General features: G+C 44.5%; 2 protein-coding genes across 3 annotated transcripts in view; one reads left to right on the forward strand and one right to left on the reverse strand.

The window, feature by feature from the left end:
* SPINT1 (serine peptidase inhibitor, Kunitz type 1) overlaps nt 1-2,665 on the reverse strand; it is a 19,291-nt gene extending 16,626 nt beyond the window's left edge. Inside the window, exons 1-2 of the mRNA XM_017813513.1 lie at nt 2,537-2,665; nt 1,884-2,353 (exon numbers count right to left, since the gene is read on the reverse strand). Coding sequence (XP_017669002.1) covers nt 1,884-2,310 — 427 coding nt within the window. The 5' untranslated portion in view covers nt 2,311-2,353; nt 2,537-2,665. The remainder of the gene's footprint in view (nt 1-1,883; nt 2,354-2,536) is intronic.
* A 7,748-nt stretch (nt 2,666-10,413) lies between these two features.
* On the forward strand, nt 10,414-19,315 carry PPP1R14D (protein phosphatase 1 regulatory inhibitor subunit 14D). 2 transcript variants are annotated; one of them, XM_017813022.1, is made up of 4 exons: nt 10,414-11,010; nt 14,699-14,794; nt 15,000-15,032; nt 17,061-19,315. In XM_017813022.1, the coding sequence occupies exons 1-4, from the start codon at nt 10,828-10,830 to the stop codon at nt 17,127-17,129; spliced, it is 381 nt and encodes a 126-aa protein (XP_017668511.1). In that variant the 5' UTR covers nt 10,414-10,827; the 3' UTR covers nt 17,130-19,315. The 2 variants fall into 2 exon arrangements, with proteins under 2 accessions (XP_017668511.1, XP_017668507.1); XM_017813018.1 differs by lacking the exon at nt 17,061-19,315 and having other exon boundaries at nt 15,000-15,340.
* The last annotated feature ends 1,136 nt before the right edge of the window (nt 19,316-20,451 follow it).

Raw genomic sequence — 20,451 nt, forward strand, 5'->3', positions numbered from 1 at the left:
CTGAGCCCTTCCTACACCTGCAGCGGTATCATGGCGCAAGCCCCACGTGAGCAAGGAGGGGCATGCCCGCCTCGGCAGGCAGAGTAACCCGAACTGCATTTCTGGCATGTTTTGCACTTCTCACTGATAAATCCTCCTGGGTCTACCTGCTCCACCACAGCCATCCCAGCATATGTGAAAGGAGCGTTAGGGTTTGCAAGGCAGCACTTGCCTGTTGGTGGCTGGGATGCTGCAGCTTGGTGCTGTAGGTTGGCAAACACATCACTGCTGGTCACGCAGGGAGGTCAGTGACCCAGGGACACTCTAAAGACTCACACCCATGCAATGCCAAGCCCTGGGACCAGCCAAAGGAGGGGGAGTTTGCAGTCTCCTGGTATGCGCACTGGTCCGCAGAGATGAAGAGACTAAATTGCTCAACAGTACGTTGTATTTTAATCTAATCTTGTGAAATCAGGATGTTCTGGAGATGATGCATTCCCCTTTCCTCCTACAATGAAGCATATAGGAGTTCAGACAGCTGCTAGCATGCCACCTCCGGTCCTGGTGATGTGGCCTTCAGTTCCTCCCTAACTGCAGCTCCCAAAAAGGATTTTGAGCCTGAGATGGAGGTGCAGGAGAACTACTGCAACAGTGAGACACCTTTTTCCACAAGGTCCTAAAATCCAGTGGGAAGCCACTAGTAGGGACATAGGACAGGAGGGCCACTTCCTCCACATTGCTGTTCAAACCAGAAACACCTAAGGGCTGCTCCGGAGAAGTCATGCCCTGCTCTGAAACCCCCACACTGCTACTCAGGATGGATGAAGTGGACAGTATGGGTTTGGTGCCATTTTCCATCTCCAGCACCCAGAAGGCTCACAGGCTGTTACATCCCAGCAGAAGATCAAAGACCTATTCAGCTCACATCATTGAGCCCAAGCCCTTGCGCCCACCTGGATGCTCCCCTTGTCATCTTCACAGATCCTTTCCTTCCCTCAGGTGGGCTGGGAGGGGTTGTGAGAAGGATTACCAGTACAGATATCCCCTAATAGCCCTGCCCAGGCTTCAACAAATAATAAACTGGTTATGGTTGCCAAAGACCCAGCCAGGCTTAGAAACATCTTGGCCTCATTAGGCTTCAGCCAAAACATGGAAGGAGGCAAAAGGAGGACTGATGTTTTCAGTGTTTCTGAACACACTGCAATTCTTTGGGGACAGTAGAGTGTGTGGCAAGTGGCCAGCTTCCAGTTAGTTTGTTTTCCACCTGGTTCTCTGAGTCCTGGTGCAATCTTTCAGACTAGGGAAACAGGGACTGGGGAAGAGAAACCCACCTCCAAAGGGGAAATTTTAACCAACTTCCCCCAGCTGCTCCTATCTCTCCCTCAGCAGCAGGGACCAGCCCCAACAAGCAGAGCATACTGAGACACCTCACCACCCAGTGCTGTTAAAGGTAAGTGGATTGCGTCCTGCCTCTAGCCCCTGAGCAATTAAGAGATTAATGCAGCCCTTTAAAACCCGGTGATGTGCAGATTTTCAGAGGATTTCACTTTCCAACCTCAAAGGCCAACGGGGAGGGAGAAGAAAAACAATACCTTTTTCTACATCGCCAAGTAGTAAAACCTCAGACTGCGTCTGGTAATCACACTCCACCCGTTTCAAATAGGTTAAAGAATGGTTCCTTCTCCATTTACTTATAGGTAAACTGAGGCACGGATTTTAAATGAGTATCAAGGTTGGGGAAAACCTTTGTGGCAGAGAAACATACAGAAACACCATCTTTAGCATCACTTTATCCCGGCTGTTTGGCAGCACTGCTGCACAAATGATGGCTGGAGGAGCTGGCACCAGTGACCATTAATGCTCTTCCATACCCGCTTTGCAGGAATCCCTTATGGGCACCTTACCACTGGATCCGTGATTCTGCATTGCCAGGTAGGAATCATACACGTCCTTCTTCAAGAAGTTGAGAAAGCCGATCTTTCTGGCAAATCTGCAGACGAAAGCCTGCTCATAGAGGCAGTTGAGGAGAAAGCAGCCCCGGATATGGTCTTCCTCCGTGTTCGAGCCTTGCTCCACGAGAGCCAGGTTACAAGCGGGGTCCTTACAGCAGGCTCTCACGCAGTCCCTGCTCCGACGGACCATGGGGGACGATAAGAAGGTGGCTCCATTCTGGACAGAGGCATCTGTATCCAGCACCCAATCTGGCAGTCCTGCCGTAAAGTCCTCCAGGCACATTTCACCGAAGGGTCTTTCCTGCCCTTCGCCGAAATCCAGTGCCAGCACGAAGCACATCCACGATAGAAACCATGGAGCCGGTCTCCCTCTGGCCATCTTGGCGCCCCGATTCCCACTGTCTTGAGACCTTAATCCTTTCCTAAAGGAAGGGAGAAGACAGATGAAGATAAGAGGGACGGTGTTCAAGTGTATGTCACCCTGGGGCGAGAGGGGAGCCGAGCACGGCTGAGGCCGCGCTCTGGATTCCAGCTCGTCCCTGGGGTAGCCAGCGTGTCCCCCGACCCTGCAACTCATCCCCAGGCATGTGCTGTCAGCCCCCCACCTGGGCGGTCTCCGGTGAAACTGATCCTGAGAGGGGGCGTCCCCCTCGTCCCGTTGCGCCTTCACCCCCCAGGTGTGGCTCCCGTTGCGTCCAGCGGAGACAAAGGCACGGCGAGCGCAGGAAGTGAAAACCAACTCCCTGAGAGGAAAAAAAAAAAAAAATCAAGTCACTCCCCTGCGTGGTGAATTGCGTAAGAGGAAGGGGAGGAGAGACAAGCTGATACTATCTTCTCGCCTGCTGGAGGAGAGCCCAGTGAGGTTCATTAGCTCCCGTAGGGGCAAAGGCACCCACTCCAGATGAGCATCTCACCAGCCGGGTGCGTGCTGCATCCCCGTGCTAAGGATGCTTCAAAGGAACTGAAAGCCGGGGAGCAGGCGGTCTGTGTCCTCTGGCAGTTGCCCTTGTGCTCTGATGTTTGAGTGAAAGCACTTGGGATCATATTTGGAGGCTGCCGGCATGGCAGGAACCCTGCCACCGCAGCAGTGAAAACTTTTAGTAATCGCACCCCACTGATGTCCAGCATTTCACTGTTCTCCTCAATCTCATATAGATCACCCATGTCCTGCCATTGTCTTGCAGGACAGTGATGTTTGGGGTCACAGGAACACAAAGGCTGCCTGTCCATGTATATTTTCCTTTTCTGCTTCTGCTTGCAGGTCCATGATCAAATTCCTCTGTTCAACAGATACACCTGTGTCATCTGACCGCTCTGCCTGTAAACAGTCCTAAAGCCCCCAGGCAAACTGTTCTTATCCCTCTGTCATTGTCCTTAGGAAAGCAGGGAGTGCTGGTAATTTGCTTAGACATTATTTGTAATGAAATATTTCATCACTTAAAACAACAACAAATGTGAGATGGCATTTCATGGTATGTCTTTGCAAAGAGATGGCAAGCAGCAGCTATGTATCAAACAACAGTTGGCTTTGGGGATCATTCTGGTGTCCACCATTTCAGTTCTTGCTGCTTCTTTCTGTACCTCTGGTCCAGTCTCATGTATCTTCATAGAATTTGTTGAGAGTCCTTAGAGACATGTTTACCACCTCCTGGCTGTCACAAACACCATGGGAACATAATATTGTGGTAACATTATTTTTTCAATACCTCTCGTGACTTTCTATGAGAAAAGTTTTAAGAAAATACCTTCTGTGGCCTGACACTGACATTTGTGTATAGTACTGACTTCTGTTTGGAAAAGGAAATTGCTTTGATTTGGCTATGGTAGTGTATTAAAAAAATACCAGCAAAGCCTAACCTGTGAAAGTGGATAGTAGGAAACATGCACATCTAGAAAGCAGAGAGATGTTTGTTTTCCTACTTGGCTTTAAGAATCTTTGTCAGAAGAAGCATGGATGCCTCTCACTCCATACTCAGACCCCATCTCTATACCAGGTCTTTTGGACCTGCCTACAGACTATGCAAGGAGTAAAGAGGGAGTTGACCTTGCTGTCCTGAACATCTTCCAAATACGGGCAGAAGAAATAAAAACAACAACAAGGTTGTCTCCTTGTACTCTGAACTGCCTGAGGCTTTCTGCTGGGGGCTCTCTCTTGTATTTAATCTGGAGGAGATTTTTCCTGGATAAATATTCAAAGCCTCCCATGTGGAGCCAGGTGAGTCTCAGTGCAGTTCCCAGCACTAGACCAGGGAGCTAAGTGTTCAGTTGGCCCCACTGCAAACCAGCCATGGACATCCACACTGGTGGATATCCACACTGGCAGATATCCACATCCATGTTTGGATATCCACACTGGCAGATCTGGCCCTAAACAGTCTCGTTTGGTATTTTTGTCTTACTGGCAATTACCTAACCTACCTCAGTAGTAGTGTTGTGTTACAAAATCTGTCAAAGGTTTCCTGCAACTGTGAAGGACATGACATCTCTTCTGCTTGTGCCACATAATATAACTCCTACAAGCTCAGAGCTGGGAGAATTCATTGACTGGTATCTCGAGAGTGTGTGTGTGTGTGTGTGTGCGTCCTTCCATCTCCCTGCCTTTTTTTTCAACATTTATGAAAGGATGAGGCACTTCATAAGATGTTCTAGCCTAGCCTTTAGAGTTTTAATACCTTTTGCTCTCAGCAGAAAGTGGTGCTAATGTTCTGCTGCAAATTTTTCTGCTGCTCACTGTAAATGTCTTTATAGTTATTTTTTATTTGGGTTTGTTCAATATGTTTAGTAACAGTAGCATAGTTTCTAAATATGCCCAGTTGCTTCTGGAGGGATTCAGTAATTGAGATTTTAATTGAGATTAGTCCTGAGGTTAAGGACTTCTACTAGGACTTCTACTCTCTGTTGCAGCAGCTTTTCTCCCAACTCATTAACTCAATTTTTGCTCTTCTAACACAGAAACCCCATTGCAGCCCTCATCTTCTTCAAAATTAATAAATTCCCATGACTTCAGCTGAGACATGTTATTCATATTAGCGTGAAGGGAAAGTAGGGTGTGTGATTTTATAACTTGGGAGTGTTTTTAAGGGGTCCTGAAACAGTGAGTCATTGTTAGCTTCTGCCTGTCTTTAAAGTGTCTGCTCTCAGTCTGGCAATAACTTTGCAGGAGATGACTCAGGGGGGTAAGCCACACCATAGTTTAATATTTGACTAAGATTAAAAGAGCTCTTAGACACACATGGCTTATAAGAAGCTTGGTGTATCACCTGCCTTCTTTCTATGTGATCACTCTTGAGACCCCAGCACCTGTTAGCAGCTGGATGCTCACCTTCCAGCAACAGGCAGAAAAATAAGGATGAATTGGTTCAGGTTCCCTTTTGCCACATTGTACAACCCATCTCCCTGGCATCATCACCCGCAATGACTTCCTCACAGAAGCTTGTCCCACCGGCTGCTACAGACAAATCCATTCTGCTGTGTTTTACCTGGGAACCACTCCATGTATTATTAATGCTTGGGAGACAGGTCTGCTTGCTTGCTTGTTTTGTTGGATTTGCCTCAGGTTAAACATCCTGGTGTGGTTTAGGGGTGAGACCCAGATGCAAGTGACAACACAAAGATGTGGCAAAGGAAGGAGACAGGAAGGGATCTCATCAGGCTATGACTAATCACTGGTCCTGTGGAACAAAGCAAGAGAAAGGATGACAGGCTGCTGAGTCCTCCTGAGAGCCATTCCCATTGCATCAAGGGTAGCTTTGGGGAAGGGAGGTACAATGGAGGTATGTAGTTTCTGTGGAGAAGTTCTTGTCTACAGTCCTGCATGGCACTGGCTTTTATTTCAATGTTACTAACCAAGGTAAATCCTTAAGGGCGAGAGCACTGGGAAAGGAAGAAGGGGAAACAGTGTCTAGACTGGTTACATGGAGAAAGTATCTGCACTTTTGTCCTGTCTATACTAGGCTTTTACAGGGAGATAGGTATGGAAATGTAAAGCAAAGAACCTTCAATTTGCAGGAACTAGAATAAACTTACATTCCCCACTGAACTTCACAGTTCACAGACAACTTTAGCTGTTCTTCAAAGCACCTGTGAGTGGCATCGGATTTTCCATGAGGTTCCCCATGGTCTCTCCTTCTCTGTCGCTTCCCACAACATCAGCATCGCTGGAAACCTTCTTTCAGCACCTCCAGCCTAGCTGCCAGTGGAAAAGTCTGCTCTCCCATCTGCTTGTAGATGGATATTTCCCTGCAGGTGTGAGCAGTACAGTCCCTGCAAATGTAACTGCATCCTTTCAAGGGGATCAGGTCATCATAAACTTCTTGGTGCAAGAGCTGTACATTGTCTGCAAGCCTAAAATGCTGAAAGCAGGCTGGAAAACAAGGAAGATCCCCTTCAACTATTCAGCCAGTGTTTTTCTTGTCTTTACCCTTCAAAGACTTCCTGAAACCTCTGTGCCACGTGAAAACACTGATCATGCTATCAGTGCTGTGGGCTTCTTTCTGTAGGGAAACAGAAAAACAATGAAAGAGAGAGAGCAATAAAACAATATAGGCAGGTTTTTACAGATTCCCCAAATAATCCATTTGGCATCTAATTCACGTTGTCAGCTTCACCTAAGTATTCAAGGGGAAGGGAGGGCTTCTTCCTCAGTGGAGATGCTTACTTATTTCACCACAGGATGTCTGAGGATGGACACAGATAAGGACAATTACTTTCCTGAATAAGGAGAGGGTCTAGGGTTTGCTCCTCCTGGGGTGTTCCAAAGCAGTAGGTAAACTATTTCTCATTTACCCTTCTCAGCTGCTGCTGAGCCATTAGCCTTTACGGTTCACTTGACTTTCAGTAAGGGAGGCCTGAGGCAGGGCAGGTGGGCAGGCTAGCTTGTCTGACCTCATTATTGCTGAGACCTGTCTATCTCCTGAGGCAGTGCCAAATGGTGCAATTTTTGGTTGATCAGTCCAATACTAAATTGGGAAATATTTTCCTCTGTCACTTGTCATTCTTCCTTCTCAGTGCCCTTTCATTGCCTTGTGAAAGGTGAGACTGTCGGCAGAAAGGAGTAAGTCTGATTACCGACATCTGACTGAAGAATATATAGGCTCCTCTCTGCATATTGGTGGGAAGGTAGTAGTACTTAAGTGAGAGGTGAGGACTGTTTGAGCTGGAAATCCCTGTGTGTTCCTGAAGTCTCCACAAGCTGAGGGTGAGAGATGATACACTCTCCCTTGTTAGAACTCTGGGGCAATGGTGCAGCCTTTTTGATTTCCATGCTCCCATGGAGACACCAAAAAATAAGGGAAGTGGATGATGGACATCAAGATGCTGGGTGTACTGGTATTGCTTACTTGGGACTCTGGATTTTTTTAATCTCCAGTCCTGGCTACATTTTCTGATCTGCACAACTTTTTTTTCTGTGCCTGTTCCTGCTCACAGGAAATTGCGGAACCTCTTTACCTTGTGGTGTCACTGTAGTATTGATACAGTCACCTCTGCTGGCTTCACTGGTTTAATTTGTGTTAACTATCATGTTTGTAACCACAGTGAAAGTGATTATTTTCTAAAGCAGGTGGAGAGTGGCTTCTGCTGTCTTGAAGGGAAACATTCCTCCCTAGGCTGGGACTCAAGGGAAAGGGGCCAGCCTGGTTCTCTGGAAAGATGAGCTGGGACTCTGCTGAATTATTAAGTACACACCACAGCCATCAGCTCGGAGAGAAAGAGAAGCACCAGCTTAGGTCACAGGTGCAGGATGGAGATTATTAAGAACAGAGGAGTGTAACTGGATCTGACTCATGCCCTTTGATGCTCTGCTGCCTTGATCAGTGTCACAGCTGCTTGGCAGTATGATGCACATGCTTGGCTTGGTTTGGTGGGTCTCTCTGGCATCACAGACAGTCGGAAAAGTCCAACTCCACAGCACTGAATCCTCCTGCTCCTTTCAGGGGCATCTCACTCTTAGAGCAAGCCTGGAGGAACAGCAACCCTAGGTCACACACATGGAAACTGGAAACTGAGGCACAATGTTTCAGTCTAACAACTCAAATGTGTTGACCACATTTAAACCCCCTTTGTTCACCAACATAAATGATATGCATATTTGCAGAGGACACAGTCACAAGCAGCTGCGGCAGGAGGTCCACCAGAGCTTATGTATCTGCAGTTCTTGTGAAAAAACAGGTTGTCTGATTAGATGACTTTGTTGCCCAAGTATGTGTGTCCACTCCAGAAGTTTTGGGCAAGGTTGTATAGCCCTAGGCTATAGGGAAAGATAACTAGGTTGAAAATAAGATCACATCTCCCAGCCATGCCGGAGATCTCCGAGATCCTTCCACTGTGCATGTCCAAACAAAATGGGGAATGTCTTTCTGTCCCTTTGGCCACGTGAATCTGCTGTGATGCGAGGAAAGGACAGGATGGGGTGTTGCACTGTGAAGAGAGTCATGCAGCTGCTTCTTGTTCGGTAGCAGCTGGCACTTACCAGCACTGGCAGGTGGCTGGTGCACCCATAGGAGATGCTGCCTCATTCAAGGGGACAATATCGCTTACTCTGAATGAGGCACCCAGTCCTGTTCCTGCAGGAACTTCTACCACACACTTAAGGACTGATCTTGCACTGTTTTTGCTTATTCCTCTTGCTTTAATCATAGATTGAAATAGTTTACTACTGGAGGAGGTCTACTTTATCAGTAAATATTTATTTCTATATTGCCACCTTGTAAGCCTCGTCCTCTTTCTCTGCTGTTAATGCCAGCCTCTCTGGAGTTTCTTGAGACAAGGAAATATAGGTTGTTTTCCTATGTTTTCCTCTTTCAAGTATGTCAGTCCTTGAACACCAAAATAGAGCACTTCTAACTGGAGACAGGAACTTGTCATCTGACAGTGTTTCTCCTTGTTTCACAAGTTACCTTGTGAAAATCTGCCTGTGTTGGGCCATATTAACCTTTGAAATGTCAATAGTTGTAAATGCGTTATGAGATGTTCAATGGGTTTTGCAAGGTTTCAAACAGTTAAGAATCTCTGAAGAATCTGCACTGAGTAGGCTCTGAGCCTCTCACAACACAGATTTTTTTGTCTAAATAAGACAGTTTTAGGAGTGAGATTAGAGGAAGGATACAGTCAAGCAGTGAGGAAAAATGAGTAAAGTTGCTTAAAGTAAATAGCTGACAATTGTCTTCTGAACAGAAGTTTTAGGCTGTCTGAAAAGCAGAGGAGATATTATCAGTTTCAGGTATACTTTAATGCTTTATTCTTCACTGATGTGAAAGCAAGTTTCAGAATCAGCATTTTGTAGAATTTCCCGTCAGAAAAGGCTTTTATTTTTTGCTCACATTAAGGATGAAAAGAAGGACTGTAATGGCCCTGCTCATTTTTCTATCACCCTGTGCACGAGATGTTGCTGGCTGCTGGTACCACCATCCCTCTGTGGACAGAACTGTGGCAGAGGGACTGGGTAAGACTTCCAAAGGAGACCAGCCCCCTTGCAGACTGTCCTATGCTGCCTGGCAGCAGCTATCACTGGGAGAAGGGTTGGTTGTTTTTCCTTTGGTTTATCTAGCTCTTGGTCTCCAAACTGGAAATACCTTGGCTGTCAGGAGCAGCAGAGGCTTATTTGCTTTTTCCGCATGAATCATGAGACTGGAGATGTTCAATCTGCTCCATGATGGAGGGTCTCAGCCTGTTTCTCTGTTCAGTGGGGCAGCTCCCTGGGCAGATTGCTGGAAAGCTCTGGGAACAGATGAATAAAGAGGTGTGAGAGCATCTGGAGGGACCACAGGTGTCCCAGTGCCCTGGCACCCTGTAAACACAGCCAGCTTGATTTCTGTTCCTCTGAACTGTACTGCTCACATGTACCCTTCTAAATGGTATAGGGCAATAATCTGCAGACCTTTAACCTGTATTCCAGTTAGGAAGAAACTGTAAACCAAGCAATGATAAAATATAGTCTGATAGCAGTTTATGATACTTCAGCAGGTGAACCTGTTTACCATGAATAATACTTTTCTATGGGAAAGAGATGATGCTATATCCTGAATCAGGCTTTCCCCTGCAGTGTCATCACGTGTACAGTGTCAACATTGTACTATTTTTCTAATAGGAGCACAAATATTTTCTTTTATTCCAGAAGCCTCTTGCTCAGATGATTTCTAATTCAGGCCACTGGGATTTCTACAGAAATTTTTGAGAAAGCTGGAATAAACTTAGAGAATGTAGAACAATGTAAAACGAAACTGTTGAGCCCAAGTTTGGGTTGCAGTGTCATTTCCTGACCTATTGTAAAATAGTGGATGTAGCCACCTAACTCCAGACCACTTCTTATGTGTGTGATGGGTCCAGTGCTTTAGCTGGAAAATGCCAAATACACCATTTCAATGGGAGCTAAACCCTGTAGCTGCAGGCAAAGTAGTTTACAGAGTCGAGTATGAACTGCAGCAGGATTCAATGCATTATGTATGGATCAGCCCTCTGGAATTGCACATGCATGTAAGTTATGCCTGTAGGAAAACAGTAATTTAAAACCTCCTTCTTCTCCGCCTCTTGGAGCTGACTTACGTTAAATATTAACAAACTTGGTTCATCAATTCCCTGGTTCACTTGGCTTCTTTTAACAACAGACGTTACTACAACAACTCTGTCTGCCTCCCTGCTTCTGTCAGCACAGCCAATGGTGAAACCCAAGAATCTGCAGTTGTAACTCTGCCTGCAGAGCCTGGCTGCTGCCCCAGTCCTATAGTCATCCCCAACTTTCTTCCTGAGATCACAAATGCATCCCACCTTTGGCGTCTTTGAGTAGTTTGTACTGAGAGACACTTGTTGCAGAGAGGCTTTGGTTAAAGGAGACTGAGGAAAGGTGTGAGTGAGCCCACAGGAAGGTGAGTTCCTCTTGTCAGAGGAGGAAGCAGTGAGCATGGCCAGCAACCCCAGTGCACTGCCCCGGGTAACCTTCCAGACACCGGAGAAACCTGGGGAGGAATCATCACACAGGAAACTGGGCAAGTTGACCATAAAGTATAACCGCAAAGACCTACAGCGCTGGCTAGACCTGGAGGAATGGATCAATGCCCAACTGCAGGAGCTATACCAATGCCGGGTGAGTAGCTGGGGCAAATCAGCTTGTTAGGTAAATGGGTCTAGAGATCCTGTGTGCTGGGACAGAGGTTTGCTTGCTCTGCCTCACTGGAAATAGTTTCTCATCTTCATTCTTCAGTAGGTATCTCCTTGCCACCTGCTGCAGTCCTCTCTCTGACTGGTGTGTCGGCAGGCAGAGAAGCTTGCACTGATACAATCCAACCAGCTTTAAATTGCCTGGTGTTGCACCCACTGAGGGGATGTAGCTATTGCTCAGCACGAGTAGCAGAACCTGGAGAGATGTATAAACCCAGGATGCTTCTTGTTGCTGCACTCCATATGGTGAGTGGCTTTGCTGCAAGCAGTATTTAAGCTAGCTGGGTTAGAGTTATCAGTGTATCCCTGTTCCTTTTTGACACAACAGTGAGGCTCTACCTGCTGTTTGAAAGAGACACTTCAGATAATGCTGTATCTGTAGGTGCTGAGTCTGGACACACTACTGACAGAAGGAGAAGGGAAAAAAAAATCTTATGCACAAATGTGTAGATCTTATGCCTTCTTGTTCACAAAACCCCAGAGCCGTCTTCCTTGCCTGAACTTCCCTTTGCAACAGGAACAGTCCTTCTTAAATTCTTTCTGCCTACCCGAGAGTTGTCCCACTAAGAAAGATCCAGGAGTGCCTAGGTCCAGCACCTCAATGGTGTGGGTCTTTATTTCAGCTGTTGCAGAGTAGATGACAGTTTTTTATTGGGTAGGTGACATTTAAGTCAAGTTCCAGCCCTGGCTGCGTACACTGAAATTTTAACCTTGTACTATCACTTCTGTGCATATACTGTGCTTAGATGGATAGCTCTTATGCTGGGTGCTTACATAAGTGATAGTGCTTTTCCATTCCTTTGGAGTGTGGTACAGGAAAAGGTGAAAGGATTTTCTACACTGTACATCATGTCCTTAAACCCATTTAAATAGCTTGACTAAGAGTTTTTCTTTACTCTGTAGGGAAATGGCCAGTACAGTAAGAGAACAAAGCTTTCTTGACTCAGAGCCCAGTACATCTTCAGTGGAAGACATAGATGAGTCTAACAAATTGTGTAAAACAGCTTATTCATGTCTTGGATGGGAATGGACTAAATGAACTGCCAAGGCTTTTCTGTCCTGTCTTCTGTATTTGCACCTCAGCACAGTGCCAAACACATTTAAGGAAAAAAGAGTTGACGATTGCTTAGAGACTTCCACTCCGAGCATCAGCACTTTCAAATTGCAATCAACAATGGAAGTGGATGTGTTAGCACAGCCCAGGAAAGGTAGTTTTTCTGTTATATGCCATGATGGTACAGAGAAACTTTTGCCTGCCCAGGGTGATTTTCTTAGCCTGAGAGCCATAGAACGATGTCAACTCCATAGCTGAAGAGCCAAACTTCAGGAACTGTCTCAGGGCTGTCTTTATTATTGTTGTTGCTGTTGTTTTTTACTATTGTAGTCATTATTATCGTAATTTTCTGTGTGAATTTTCCTATTTGATATTTGTGGGAAGGTACCAGATTCTCAAGCCACGTTGGGAGATAAAAATAGTTCATTTCTGTTTTAATTTATGCCATAGGCAAATAACAGGCAGCAGAAAACAAATATGGAGAAAAGGTCCTTCCTTCTGCTGCAAATGAATGGCTCCTCTGAAAATTCCCCCTATAGGGAATTACTGCAGTTTTAAAGAGTTAAGTTTTTGGGACTTTTTTGGAGGCAGATGAGAAGCACTTCGTAGCACCACTCACATGACCCAAGATGGGGCTCCCTATGTGCTACTCTTACTTGCTGAAGTCTAGCGAGATAGACCTTTACACTTGTAAAGGTGTAAGAAAAACAAGTCAGCTTACGTTATCACTTCTGCTCTTCTGAAAATTAAGATCTGTTTACTGTCATCAGAGCAGCTGCCCAAAGGGGACATTTTTTTCCCTACTACAAAATGCCAGCAGGCACAAGTGAGAAACCCAGCCATGCCCTTACAGAAACAGATTGCCAGTGGATTGCCTTTGCTAGCACCTCTCCAGCACAACAGATTTCCATACTTCCTGATGTATTCAGGCCAGCCTAAGAGATTTGCTACCAGGAACTACATAACACGATGGTGTGCCAGGTCAGACTATTAATAGGGTACAACGGGGGGGTTACATAGGATCTTTTCAAATACATACATGTGTCACAGTAATTGCTTATAATCACCCAGGTGTCCAGCAGGTCCTCCTGCTCTCCTCTGTGCATTGTGGCAAGAGTATTTAGCTAACCCTGCTACTCTGAGCTTCCTTGTGTCCATCAACTTCCATTACATTTACCATTTTCTGTTACCTCTTTGCTCCACCTGCCCTTGGCAGTGCAGTGTTCCTCAGTGTCTTCTAGACATTCAAATTGCCAGCAAGGTTAGTTCAAACATCACCTCCTGATACAAGTAATATGAATGCTATGATGTTTACTATCATGAAGCTTTTTTGCAACCAAACTAAGACTTGGTGATTTTCAAAATGATTCCTTGCTCATGGAATCCAGAACAGCATCCACACTAGGACCAAAAAGCCACAGGGAATTACTAACCTGTCTCACCCTCCTGGCCTATTTAGCTTCTCAGCCAGAGACAAAGTTGAACTGGATCAACACCTGCTTTCTAAATAGTTACATGGAAACTATTACTTTAAAAAAAAATGCTGTGTGGGTCACAATGCAATATATTTAACTCTGGTTTATTATTTATTGTTAAGTTAGCTGCATATCACAGTTAAACAAAGGCTTTCTACTTCCTCTCTGGCATACAGAGAAATATCAGACACTGCTAAGAAAAAGTTTCTTTTTTTCCTGTAAATATTGCCTTTATGTTTAATGTTTTACACATACATCTGTAAATGCTAGTTCGCAATCAGGTACTGTGCTGTTTATCCAGTATCCTTACTCTGCTGATTATTATGTCAAAATATCACTAGTGTTGTGCTGTGAAAGATTCATTTTGCAAATACACTGGAAAACCACAACCTGCTTTCCTTAAAGACTTGTAGAGACTTTTGAAGCTTTAATGTGTCTGTGATCAAGTTTTACAAATGTTTCCAACTAACACCCCGATGTAGTACAAGACTATTACTCCAGTCACCAAAACTTGGGGTCCCTCTTACATTAAAGAAGACTATTATGTCCCACTCATGTCTGTTAGAGAAAGCTGGCAAAATATTGTTAGGTCTTTCAACAGCATAATTGTTTTTCTCTCCATTGCTGCAAAAAGCCTTAGTATAAATACAAAGTATGTGAATGTAATTAGCATAAAAGCCTAAAATCTTCCTGTATTATCTGTGCCTCTCAAACACGAAGCCTGCTGGATTTGTTTGGTGAACTCTTCATAGATGAGGGGTGTCACAGGCTGTCTTAAATTGCACTGCAGTTGGATAGTCTTGAAAGGGTCTTTCCATGATGGATTATGATCCCTGAGCAGTGCAGTGGTGGGAAAAGATGAAGAATGTGTACATCAGGAGGTGTGGTTCTAGCAGACTACGCAAAAGGGCTGGAATCTGTGCCCTCTTTATAAGAACCTCCTTATTTTGAGATGATTTATATCATGACTTCAATTTTGCAGCACAGTATTATTGTAACTCAGCTGCTCAGTTCTTTAAAGATGGACTCTAGAGTTCTTAGATGTTGGAAGGTTTATTAACTGTGGTGGGTTTTTTTCTTTTTAGCTAAGGGAAGAAACAGAGACAGCAGCTCCTGAACCACAAATTGATCTTGAAGATCTCCTGGAGGTCCCTAATGAAGAACAGAAATTAAAACTACAGGTCAGATAGAGAGACTTGGTGACTTTGGATTAGGGACTTCTTAGAGTAGTGGTGTGGGGGGTAGAGAATATGTGTTTCCAGTGTTGTATGATGCTTCCCTGTGTTTTCACTTGTCAGAGGTAGTAAGATTATATACATTTTTTGTAGAGAGGAGATGATTAGATCAACTCATAAATACTAAAATGATGACTCCTTGTTTTTTTAGGAAATCCTCCATGAGTGCTCCAGCCCTACAGAGGTGAGTGAAGCACCATATACATGTATGTATGTTAGTTATATATTATACTGCGCTGCTACAATGTGTCTTTGTTGCTGCTTGGCTGAATAGCCAAGATATTACTGTACTGTAGATTCATTTAATCCTAATGGGAGGTGTTTGCCACTTTATTCTCCTGTGTTACAAAATTACATGTAAATCTACATGGGTGAGCTGAAGGCAGAGCACTGGAGAAAATAAGGAATTATGCTTTACAACCAAAGAAAGTTCATTCATTCCATGTTTTGGAATTTTGGAATGACTAGGCTGAGTTGCTATTTGGTCCTCAGTGTAGAAAAGCCATAGATAGCGATACAGTTCACCTAACAATATTGCACACTGCCAACTAAATGCATTCTTAGCTTTAACCACTCTATGGTTATGAAAGACAAGAATGTAAGATGGTCTTCATGTTGGATTGGGCAGATAACTGCCATGTAAATTAGTTATACATGTGGGTTTCTTTTCCCCATGTGAACTTTACAAGTATTGATCTTGAGTTAGAGAGTTAAAAAGTCCCACAAGCAGCCGCAACGTCCAGAGGAGTGGAGCCTAATACTTTGCAGTGTAGTGCATGCATCACAGAGGAATTGCCTTTGCTGCATTGAATACCTGTGCAAAATGGGGTCCCCCATCACTGCTTCAGCCACATGCATTGCATGTGAACATTGTGCTCAGACATCGTTCCTCAGACTCCACATCTTGTCAAGCCTATGTAGCTGTACAGTGATGAATATACAGAAAATGAGATGAATGCATGACTATCACTGAAATTAAACTGGGCTGTAGCAGTCATTACAGATAGTCTCCTAGCAGGGGTTCAACAAAGCTGGCAATACAGAAATAGTTTTCAGAGTGTGTGAATTTCAGATCTGAGGCAAGAATCCCACATTCCCTGAGTGATAATTGAAAAGAGTTTGCTCTACTGACTCATAAGCCATGAAAGTATCTTGTGGGCAGCAGGGTACCTGCTGAATACAGATACTGCTACCCCATTGGCAAACCCATGTACTTTTACCCTGGTGATCTTGAATCCTCTTGAAAGATCTCAGCAACCTAATTTCCAGAAGACAGACAAGAAACAAAGTGGTTTCCTCTGAAAGGACTAACTGAAAAGGAATGAATGATCCTAGGCATTTACTTCCAGAGCAAGTTGTGGCAACGTCTGATACTGAAGTGAGGAAGCTGGCCTTCCACACAGCACAAATGCTAATAAGCTGCAATACTTCCAGTGACCTTGCCTAATTTCAAGGACATGTGGCTATGTCTTTGGGTGAAGAAAGGCCGCACACTTCTTTATGGTGATGTTACTTGTCATGCAGAGAGTAAAGTTTGCACATTGCCCTCTGCTTGGAATAACCAGTTGGTCCAGTTTAGTTCATAGTCCTTGGCTGTGTCAGCAAAGTATTCAGGGTTTATCTCCATTAACTGCTCATCTATCTGCTCTGCCTTCCCTCAACCCCTGCTCAACGTTATCATTAGTCCTACATGTGTTTTGCTCCACCTCTTCTCTGCCAGCCACTTCCTTGTAGAGCTGGCACAGCTCCAAGATGGTTTGCAATCCACAACATGGAGCTTTACAGGTTCAACAAGAGGGACAGCTTGCTTTGCCCTAGATTGGAAGGGCAGAAGAAGTGGGCAGGAGGTTATGGTGGCAACAGGAAGCAGTGGAACCTAACAGAGGACAACAGCATCCCGAGGTCATCTCAAGGTAGAAAAAGCAGGTATCTGGGATGAAGAGGGGCAGGCTAGCTCCTAGGGAGAAAATAAACATGGCTGTTCCAGAGGGAAACAGGGGAAGGGAAGTAGAGGAGCTTTTAAGATGCTTTTGATCCATCAAAAGGTCTCCTTTCCTAAGCTAAAAAATAGGTTTGCTCAATAGATGTCAAAATTCTGGTTTCTGCTCAACATAAAGGCAAATGTGGGAATGATGCAAGTGCCATAGTACTTTTGGGGCTGGTGAGCACTGGAATTAATACGACATCCTTCTTTAACCAATTCTTACTGTAGGACTTCATTACGGAATTGCTTAGTCGATTGAAAGGTCTCCGGAGAGTCACCAATCCTCAGAAGAAATGACCTTGCTCACATGGAACACCCAGCTTTGGTCACAAGGAAACGTGTGTCTTCTCTACAAAAACCAGGATCAGCAACAGCACTTCTGAATATGTTTAGGACTTATTACTGAGAAACATCACCAAGTTCGTGAACTTTGTACCAGTGGTTTGAAGTCTCCACTGCTTCCAGATCTACACACATAGCAGGCAGCTAGAGTGTACATTTTCTTGATTCTTAAAGAGCATGTTAGCCTGGGGAACAGGACAAGGTGTCCTTCCTTTAGTTTCTTCTAGGAATTTCCATGCTGGCCAAGGAGTACTGAATACAATTCTCAGGAGCCCGTCGAGACTTCTTTTGTTCTGTCCGCTGCAAGGAAAACAAGGCATTGGTTATCACTCAGTCATCAACATGGAAAATCAGTCACTGTTAAGCTGCACCCCATTTCAGTCTGGCTGGGACCCAGCTGCGATCTCCTGCCTGTTACCGCTGTACCTGACTCTACAGCATTACACCTACTTTGTAAGTCTTATTAAGCCTCTGTTATTTATGAAGGTTGGACAGAAAATATCCAGTATGATGGAAGGAAAATGGTCAAGTGCACCTGGTCTTCTTAAGGGGAAGTTTGTGAAACAGCTGCTAAGGCTAATGGAAGAGATTTTCTTTTTTCTAAAAGGCTAAGATTTAGTCTTTTTTCTAAGTCTTTTTTCTATAAGACTTAATGATTTAGAAGTGTCTTCTAAAGGAGCAAGGTCTGGGAATGATTTATCTCATAATTTAAAAAGATGTTGTAAAAATACTTATTTTGTATATTAAATCAGAGAAAACCAGCCGTGCATTGCTTGCTTTTGTTCTCTCTTTAGGTACTAAAGAAAAACTGAAGTAAAAAAATATCTGCTCCCAATTTCCCTTCAGGGAGCACCTCAGAGTGAGTCTTTTACAGACAAGGTAGGTCTCACAAATGAGCAGTGAAGTAGGACACATTGTCTTGCTGGACAAACTCTTTTGGCAACAACTAATGTTTGTCTGGAAAAGTACAGAGGAAACTACATCCAGCCTCTCAGCAGGTCAGTAATTTGACACATGTGACTAGGAAATAAGGTAGCAAATAGAGGCCGATTGCTTAGGCAGAACACTCTGACATTATGCCTGCCCCTCCGCTCATGCCTGCCACTCAAAACACAAGAGTTGCTGAGTCACATCCAGAGGGGCTTCTATGTACCAGTACATTCAAGGCCAGCTTTTGAGTACATGTTTTGTTTGTTTGTCAGACAGGGGCAGAAGGGACCAACTCTGGAACAGAAGGGACATGCAGGTCAGCTAACAAACACAAACAAGAATTCCTGGGCTGGACCAGTAATATCTTAAATACATTAGTCTTTCCATCTTTATCAGTAGCAGAGTGATGACTATTACCTTTTGCTTCCCTCCTATTTTCCAGGTGTCAGTGAACAAGCTGTGGGCCCTGTCCTCTGAGAGGACAAAATCCAAGCTGCAGTAACAACTGTGATGTAAGGGCTTGCTTCCCTTCAATGCTGTTCTTGTAGCTGACTGGCTCCTGGAAGTTTGCAAGCCATGCAGATCATGTCTTGTTCTAAGGCTGCTCCAAGATGCTCTAAGCCTTACCCACTAGGTTGGAGAAATGGTCTTCCTTTATCAGGGCCAATATATATCTATGGTAGTCCTGGGAACAGGCCATTTTTCACCTAGAAAGGGACTAATAGGACATGCCTGCCCTTCTGAAATCTCAGCTTTGTAAGTAAAATAACAACAAAATTAAATCCAGAGCTGCAACGGTTGTAGATCTGGCACTGATCGTGGATTGACACCTGCTAAGACTCAAGAGAGTCGCTGAGACAGGAGAGCTGCACACGGACAAAAAAGCTCTGAGCATGGTTAAAAACAGACTGGGATCAAACAGAAGTTCAGGTAGAAGATCTAGGTAGACAGGCCATGAGCAGAGTGTCCTATACTAGAGATGTAACTGGTTACATACAGTAGTACATAGGAGTCCCGATTACTTACACACCCTACCAAGAGGCTTTGTTTTACTCTGCTGAGCAGCAACAGCACAAAGACCTGACACGCCTCTCCTCTAGCCCAAAAGAGATATTCTTCTCTCCCCTGGGCATTGTTCTATATTTCCTCAATATGGAGTAATGCAAAGAAAATTTTTGTCTATGCATTAAGGCACACATTGTTAGAACCAAGGAAAAAGGAAGTTCTCAAAACTCTGCTTCACAGAAGCTGTCTTTGTGCTTACTCTGCAAGTAGCAGGAAAAGAGTAAGCTGCAGCCCCTATGATGTGCAGTTGGGTCCGATCCATAAGGACACCAGCACCGCATGAGAGAACTTCAAATGAGCACAGTGTTCACCGGGAACAAGGCAACACGTGGCCAGGGGCAGATGATTTCTCAGCTCACTGGTGCAAAAGAAAAAGCAACACAAGGCAATTAGAGCAACTTGTTTTTTGTTTAGTTCTTAAACAGCAGTAACTCATACTTGCTTTAATTTACACGTTGGCTGTTCTCACCCTAGACCACAAGTATAGACTAAAATCAGCGTTTTAAATTTTTTTTTACAAATATCTTCCAGTTAACTTTGCTGTTTCTCAGCACCACCACTAGCATAAGGCTGCAATGTTTAGTATGTACATAGTGTGCAAGAATGTTGCTTTAAAGGAACTTTGCCTCCTTGATTACACCAAGATAACTCAGAATGTATGAAAGTTCATGTGCTTTTCTAATTTCAATTCTTGTTGGGGTGAAGCCTACATAAAAAACATTTTGAGTGGGAAAGAAAATCTCATCCCTTATGACATGCTACAAAGATAGAAGCAAAGAAGGTGAATCTCTTTCTGGAAGATGCCAAGCCGTCTTCAGTCCTTGAATGGCTATGACTGAAGTTGACCTGGCCTATCAGGAACTGATTGTTTACCAGTATCTTTTCAAAGACAAGGATGAGGAGTAAGCAACACAGCCAAAAGTGCACTGCCCACTTAAAGGTCATGCAGCATTCATCTTACACAACAACAGATTCAGCTAGGTCTGCTTCCTGCAGACAGCTATCTGGATACCCTTTCCCTCCTCCGTGGAGGTCACTGAGGCAACAGGTACAGTGGGGAAGGCTTTTCAGAGGAAAGTGACTGAGCTGCTACTAAAACAGCCAATTACATGCAGAAAGTGCAGCAGCCACAAAAATGTCCATTAGTGCTGCAAGGAAAGCAGCAGCATGTGTATGACCAAAGAGACTCCTCCATGTATGACTAAGTTCTATTTCAGGCATTGGGTTGGGTGCACTTCTGAATTCCTTGGGATGGCCCCAGAGAAATCAATCTGGAATCTAA

The sequence above is a fragment of the Lepidothrix coronata genome, unplaced genomic scaffold, assembly GCF_001604755.1.
Source record: "Lepidothrix coronata isolate B3197 unplaced genomic scaffold, Lepidothrix_coronata-1.0 Scaffold1, whole genome shotgun sequence".
NCBI lineage: Eukaryota > Metazoa > Chordata > Aves > Passeriformes > Pipridae > Lepidothrix > Lepidothrix coronata.

What these genes read in the sequence shown, in the direction of transcription:
- PPP1R14D (XM_017813018.1), top strand. Translation starts at nt 10,828, where the DNA reads ATGGCCAGCAACCCCAGTGCACTGCCCCGGGTAACCTTCCAGACACCG. An exon ending in AGGAGCTATACCAATGCCGG is followed by an intron (nt 11,011 to 14,698) that starts GTGAGTAGCTGG and finishes TTTTCTTTTTAG; the next exon opens with CTAAGGGAAGAAACAGAGAC. An exon ending in AACAGAAATTAAAACTACAG is followed by an intron (nt 14,795 to 14,999) that starts GTCAGATAGAGA and finishes TTGTTTTTTTAG; the next exon opens with GAAATCCTCCATGAGTGCTC.